Source organism: Poecilia reticulata, linkage group LG5 (assembly GCF_000633615.1).
Source record: "Poecilia reticulata strain Guanapo linkage group LG5, Guppy_female_1.0+MT, whole genome shotgun sequence".
NCBI classification, from domain to species: domain Eukaryota; kingdom Metazoa; phylum Chordata; class Actinopteri; order Cyprinodontiformes; family Poeciliidae; genus Poecilia; species Poecilia reticulata.
In genome coordinates this window covers 3243394-3250904 of record NC_024335.1, presented here as the reverse complement: position 1 = coordinate 3250904, position 7511 = coordinate 3243394, and the positions used below count along the sequence as shown (strand labels likewise).

Below are 7511 nucleotides of genomic sequence, written 5' to 3'. Positions count from 1 at the left end.
GTAGAAATAAGAAATTCTACAGCTGGAGAATCTGATGATAGATATTTTCTTCAACAATATCAGAAAATGATTAAGTCAGCAGTTACAGAAACGCCTCAAATGTTCGGAATAAACCTTGGGGATTTTCAAGGCTGTATAATTATAATTATTGACTCTGGAAACGAACAACAAGTTACTTCCAGTGGGAGTAAACGGCTTAATCTGTATATTTATTCCCTCCTGTTTTTGTGTTTTCTTTAACCCATTCTCAGTTCAGCTTGCCAACATTTTAACCCGTTATGAAGTGAAAACATGTTGATTCAGACTCCCTTACATTTCAGATGTTAATGTTACATTAAAAACTACTTTTTTTATCACACAAGCAGAAATTTCTCATCCCTTTTCTTACTTTTGGTCACATTTTGATGAAAAATTAAATCGTCACCAAGCTCTTCAGCATAATGTGTCATAAAGTCTGACTGACTGTTTTTGTTGTTATTGATCTGGTGTTGGTTTATTTCCATTTTTCATGTGAGCTGGGACTGAGTCATGTTGAAAATCTAAATATTAAGCTGGATTTTTCCAAATTACACACACTGGTTGGACCGCAGCGGTCACAGGCTTTGGAAATCCAGCCGTATTTACAGGTTAAGATGGAGATTTAATTATGTTTGTTTGACTTTTTCCTGTTTTTCTTTGATTTTTAAGGGGTGAGATATTTTCTAACTGTGCATAAAAGTGAAGGAGACGCAGAAAAACACAACAGAGTTGATAATTAAGCTGTAAATAAGTTCAGGGCAGATCCGTGTCCCAAGATGATGATGATTAATGAAAAGGTTTCGGTGATTTAAATAAAGCACTAACATTCACCCATCTGAGTCAGCGTTTTCTTTTCTAACCTCATTTTTGGTCAAATTTGTTGAATCGCTTTTGAATTATTTTTTTTAAAGATCATGTGAGGATCGAATATTTTCACTCGTTTAAGTTTTTGTCACATTTCAAACAAAAACTTCAATGTATTTTTTATTGAGATTTCATGACACAAAATGGGATGAACATGTTACTTTACATGCAATTGAAATAGATAAATAAATGCATCTTAAAATTAAATTTCCTTTTGATGGGAGGCTCACCTTCCCGAGCCGGTGTTGTAAAGAAAAATGGACAAAAAGTTTGTAGACATTAAAAGCTGGTTGCCATTTGTTTATTTACATCCCAGCTTATTTGTTAAGTCTGTTAAAATAAGACAATATGACTCGGTTACCTCCATCTTTCATGATATTAAATTATTCTGACATTCACATTTCATAAGAAATACAATATAAAATATTAGTGTAATGCCTGCAAAAAACTAAAGCATATCTGTTAATTTTTTAAAATGAAATTACCATATAGTTAAAAACAAAACAACATCTGGTCGTGAAAAACCTTTAGAAACAAGAAAACCATCAAGGAGAATAAAAAAATCTCAGCAAATAACTGACATTCAGATTTTATTATAAACAGTTTTATATCACTCTGTAATGCATGTAGAAACTTAAAGCAGATCTGTTTATTTTTCAAAATTTTTAAATGTATTTAATTTCTAAAACCAACCAAAAGAAATCTGTCGGTGCACAAAGATGTGTAGAAAACTGTCACTGAAAGAATATAAAATATTAGTAAATTTACAGATTTTACAATAAATACAAATAAATCAAGAGAGATTAGTGTAATATATGCTGAAAAATAAAGCACATTGGTTTATTTTTCTCCTTTTTTATTAATTTAACATCAAATTTGTAAAAACAACCAAACAAAACATGTGATTGGAAGTGCAAAATGTTGAATGTTTGAAGCAAGAAACCATCAAGAACAACATAAAATCTATCAGCAAATAATTGACAGATTTCACTATAAATACAAAGTTTCATAAGATATTAATGTAATATCTGCTGAGAAATTAAGCACGTTTATTTTTCTAGTGTTTTTGTGAATCCACCATCAAATTTGTTGTAGAAACACCCAAAACTAACATCTGAGAGCACAAAGTTGTGCAGAGAAGCAAGAAAATCATCAGAAAAATTCTTAGAAAAAAATATCTCAACTATTCCAAACCCAAATTCAAATAAAAACATTAAATAGTTTGTGATTGTCTCTTTTCAGAGAAAGTGCGATAGTTTTACAGGTTTGGACGTTTTCTCACAAGATCCTTCAGGTTTCTCCAGGTAAACGGCGCCAGGTAGGCGCCTGGTGCCTTCAAAGACTCAGCAGGAACGTCAGAAATCAGAGCATCTCAGCAGCAGCTACTTCTTCAGGATCTGGTCAGAGAGCCAGTCCAGTCCCTCCACCAGACCGGCGCCGCTGACGGCACAGGACGGCTGGACGAACCACTGCAGGAACATACACCAGGTCAAAGGTCGCTCTCTACCTGTAATAGCCCTAAGCGTCCGCATGAAACCGCCTGCCCAAATTCTTTCTGATCACTACAGGAAGTACCTACCGGCTGCTGGACTCCTGATAGGCTGAGAGCCTCTGTGATGTCATCGACCGACATGACTCCGGGTAAGTCCTGTTTGTTAGCAAAAACCAGAACTGGAGCGTCCCTCAGCTCATCCCCATCCAGCTGCAAGACAAACACAGAGATACTGTATAAAAAGGCTGCGTGTTACAAGGTAACGATGTGTAATGTCTCGATGCGCCCACCAGAGGGCGATCTAACAGACGTAGACGACAGAAATAGAGAGAGAGAGAGAGACAGAGAGAGCCTGCTGACTAGCTGGTTGTCTTCACAGCAGTGTTCATTCATGACCACAATAAGTTCTGTAACTTTGATTACAGGAATGAATGTTAAATAGTGAATAAATCAGCAGCTACATCATGTTGTTAACCTCTTAGCCTGTAAGCTAATACTCTGGTTCATGTTATTGGGTTTACAGTAGAACTACATTTATCAGGATGTTTAATTTGATTTAAAATCTGGGAATAATCTCCTACTTTAAGACTGAGACGAGACCCACTCCAGATGTTTTTGAACAGATATTTATTTTTTTTTAAAAAAAGAGTCTCAGTCCAGACCAGAGGTCAGCAGCCCTTCTGGCCCTAGGAGCCATTTGTATCTTTGGTTCAGCTAAACGCATTTGTTTAGCTTTAGTGAGTTTTATGTTGCAAACAGAAGCTCACCTGCATAAGGAGCGTTTCTGTGGCCTCTTTAATCCTCTCTGAATCGCTGCTGTCAACCACATAAATAAAACCCTGGAGAAAAACACACCAAATATTAAACAAATACGTTTGTAACATCAATTTTATTTTTAACAACACTAAAAATTAAGGGCAGCACAATATTTGAAAACATTAGCTGACTTTCATAGCCTTGTGACCTCAGAGAAACCCCTATTACACCCTGCTAGCCAGTGGGCGACTTCTTCTAATGCACTGATTTTTCATTTAGCACTTTTGGTAACTTTGAAAAAGTTTAGCGCACTTAGTTTGCCCTAAATTATTTTTTCAGGATATAGTCTAAAGTACTAATCTCCTTTGCTGCTTTGTAAACTAAACAGAAAGTTTTGGTTATTGAATGTTATGAATTCTTCAAGTAGTTTGATGTTTATATTCATGCTCTTATTTTGAAGTGGGAGAAGGCCGTTTTACGTCGTCTTTCTGTTTCCTCTCATGTTCTCCACACAGGAGCACAGACAAAATGCCAGTTGACATCAGGGGTAACATTTCACACGTAAGATGAGCATATCACAGTTTTTACTTTGTGAATGGAATATTTATTTACTGTACTTATGTCCACCAGGACATAAATCGTGGAAAATAGTAGCTTCTTCTCCCTAGCTAGGGAAATACTAGCATTAGCTAGCATGTCGCTAACAGTACCATTGTTTGATGTAACAGTGGTGTCCAGCTGGCTTTGAAGCCAAATACTTTTCTCATGGATGCATCAAAGTGACTGAACTTTCCAACCAGAGGCATCATAAGTACTTTGACACCTGCAGTAGTTGTACCTGCGTGTTGGCGTAGTAATGTCTCCACAGCGGTCTGGTCATGAGATGATAACCAATATCCCAAACTGTGAAACTGATGTTTCTATGCTCCACCGTCTCCACGTTGAAACCTGAACAGGAAAACACAGGCATGCGACTTTAAAACGCTGCGGTTCTCATAATCTGAGGTGAGATAGGAAGAGGTCAGAGGTCAGAACCACTCACCGATGGTCGGGATGGTAGTGACCACGTTGCCCAGCTTCAGTTTGTACAGCAAAGTGGTTTTACCTGCACCATCCAGACCCACTGCAGACACAAACAGAGGAGAGCTGTCAGAACCAGAACCAGAACCAGAGCTGAGTTCTGATACAGGGCGGTGTGTAACAGGTACAGCAGAGGTGGCACCAAGTTGACAGATAAGTTTCCTGAAATACAGGAGTAACTTCTGGAATCTCTGCAATTATATTTATTAAACATTTAATTCTATCAATTATTCGATAAAATATAACAACAAGCTTAAACTCTTAAATAAAATTAAAATCAAAGATTTCAAAATCAAAATACATCCGTCTCATATTCATTCTCAGCTTAACAATGCCAAACTTATATTAAACTCAAATTATTTAGATAAAACCAAAATACCAAAACATGTTTTCTTTTAAAATAAGAAAAGGAGTAATTAGCATTTTAATGTAACCTCTTTGCTAGAACACTTTTTAATGTATGTATATTTTGTACCTTTTAGATGTTTCCAGTTGTACGATTTTTATTTAATGCTGTGTGGATGTGAATTAATGTGTGAGCAACAGACAACCTTAATTTCCCTACGGGATTAATAAAGTTTTACCTAACCTAAAAGAAAACACAAAATAATATTAAATATATTACATAAATATCTAATTATAAATATTAATACAACATATTATTGACATTGTATATAAAATATATAATTTAATATATTAAATATAATATATACATGTATTATATGATAGTAAAAACTTCAACCAAAATACATAAATCTACATAAGATACTATTTTACGTCCATTTAGAACATTTCCTGTGAGGCCATTTCTCCACATCAGTTTAATATTCACAGAGATCAATTAAACACTTTCACTTAAACTCAAAACAAAACACATGTACATCTATGAAGGTTCTCCTCCCATGAGTATCGCTACATTTCGACCTTAACGTCAAACGTACAACGGTCGTCACACGAAACTAACGGCTGGTTAGCCAAATTAGTTAGCAGCAACTCTTACAAAATACAGTGATAAAACCGCACCTTACAACATGTAACTAACTATCTGGCCAGAATAGTTGACACAAAACTCGTGTTTTATAAGTGGTTTTCCACCGGATAGTAACCTGAAATACAGGTGAGAAAGATGAGACGGGACAACGGAGTGACGTAGCATAGCAATCCGTGTATGGTTCGTAGCTTCCGGGATCTCTGCGACACCGCTGCGCCATGTCGCCCCCTGCTGGTTGGCTTATGCCACACCTTTCTCGCTAATCTCATGAGGATGTGAAACTAATTTTGTGCCTGTCACAGGCGCATAAATGACACTTAGTGGTGGATTTATAAAATACATAGATCCCACAATTTAACCGGAAGTGATAGAAATGCGCCGTCCTGCTTGACAAGCGCAGCGTAAAGCATAGATGAACCAAGACCAACAAAAAGAAAATATATGGACACTGTGTTGACCAACCAATGTGCAAGAGAACTATAACAAAATGGCTGCTGTTTGGATCGACATGTCAGACGATGTGGACAAGCTGCCTCCGACATATTTCACTACCTAGTGAACAGGAAGAGTGATTACAACATGGAGGCGCTTCACGGCCTGAAAGTTATGGACGCATACAATCAATGTTTAAACGGATTTGTAAAGAATGTATTAACTTCATGTGAATAACAAGGTTATGGTGACTGGCAGAGTAATTACATGTAGTAACATGGGCTGTAGCGATTACTCGAATAATTCGAGTATATCAATTATAAAAATTCTTAGAGGAAAATGTATCTACCTCGAAGCTTCATACAATTATGTTGTAATTATTTAGCGTAATGTGTTCCAGCAGCGCGATTATTTGTGCTGCGCAACGCTCTCACTTCCGTCTCTGAGTTGTTGCTAAGTGCTAGCAGCAAATAAATCAAGATGTCCCAAAAGCATTGGCGGACCGGCACTGGGGTATTTCAGCAGAGACGTGCTGTGAAGCCCAGCGGCTCGCTCTTCATGCAGGGCCGGCCCGAGGTAATATGGGGCCTTGCACAGAATCATGATTTAGCTCTGTCAGCAACAGAAACAGCAACATTAAGCCCGTCGGGGAGAACATAAACTAAATTTGCTTTGCATTGTCCCCACATTATGACAATGATACAGTATGATCCGTTTAAATATTAGATTCTCCATTTATATTGGTTGTTGCTATGTTGTTGTACGGTATTTTAAGACACTGTTTTTTAACTTTGAGCCCCCACCCCTCCAAAGGTCTCTGCACGGCCCTGCAAACCCTCCCAAAGCTGTTAAACATAGAAAATACCACCCAGAAATACTTTTTCCTCCATTGCTTCCTGGCGCCCTCTCTGGCACAGCGCCCCTGTGCATTGTAAATACTGCACACTCACTTTTTTTATATATATATATATATATACATTTTTATCATTTCATATTTGTCTTACCTATGTATTTTAATAGATTTTATATAATTTAGATTTTTTTGTGTGTGTAAAGGTGCTATACAGATAAAAGTATAAACGTGTCTACTATCCTACCTCCTTTACCACCTGGACTTCAATAAAATCACAAAAGGGCCTATATTATACAGATCTGTTACACTTAAAGTTAAATATTTCAACTCAACTCTACTTTGTTTATTGATCATGGCTATGGATAATGAAAACTGTGTCTCAGAAAATGTAAACACAAAACTGTTTTGAAAGAGCATATTTAATATGCTATGGTCCACCGTATCTCCCAGACTGTAACACAGTTTTACAGCCAGAATGGCGTTAAAATAACCACAAACTCACCCATTATAATCCTGACGGGATTCTTGGAGGTGAACATGGAGAGGATCTGTGAAATGATGGCTCCCATGACGGAGGTTCAGGTGGGGACAGTCCGGGTTGGGCTGCGGGTCTCCGGGTCTCCGTGTTTCTTACAACACCGTGGGCGTGTTTCTCTTCTCCACGGCGTCATTTCAACAGCTGTCAGCACAATCCACGGTGGAAGGAAGCACGTAAACAAAACCTGGATCACTGGGAAACTCCGAGGCACCTCATGACCTCACTTCCGGTTTGCCTATTTACTTTCAAAATAAAGGTACTCATCGTTTGTCATTTAAACAAAAATGAAACATCACACCACTAAACATATAATGAATTTATCTATTAATTTAATTATTTAATGAATAGTAAATTAATAATAGTAATTTGATTACTTATTACTTATTTCTCTCTTTATTTATTGCCTTTGGGTTCTATCCTTAGGAAACATGGGATTTCTTTTCATTGTTATGCTGATGATTGTCAGATTTATTTGCCCATGAAGCAG

At 37.0% G+C, this 7511-nt stretch overlaps 1 protein-coding gene across 3 annotated transcripts in view; it reads right to left on the bottom strand.

Moving 5' to 3' along the window:
* Nucleotides 1-1167: 1167 nt before the first annotated feature.
* LOC103464348 (ADP-ribosylation factor 1) overlaps nucleotides 1168-7511 on the bottom strand; it is a 14226-nt gene continuing 7882 nt past the window's right edge. Inside the window, exons 1-6 of one of the 3 annotated variants that reach the window (XM_008408384.2) lie at nucleotides 6989-7271; nucleotides 4173-4253; nucleotides 3969-4078; nucleotides 3142-3213; nucleotides 2462-2584; nucleotides 1168-2351 (exon numbers count right to left, since the gene is read on the bottom strand). In XM_008408384.2, coding sequence (XP_008406606.1) covers nucleotides 2265-2351; nucleotides 2462-2584; nucleotides 3142-3213; nucleotides 3969-4078; nucleotides 4173-4253; nucleotides 6989-7055 — 540 coding nt within the window. In that variant the 5' untranslated portion in view covers nucleotides 7056-7271 and the 3' untranslated portion in view covers nucleotides 1168-2264. Of the gene's footprint in view, nucleotides 2352-2461; nucleotides 2585-3141; nucleotides 3214-3968; nucleotides 4079-4172; nucleotides 4254-5316; nucleotides 5528-6988; nucleotides 7272-7511 lie in introns of those variants that run through there. The other 2 variants (XM_008408383.2, XM_008408385.2) reach the window with 2 other exon arrangements.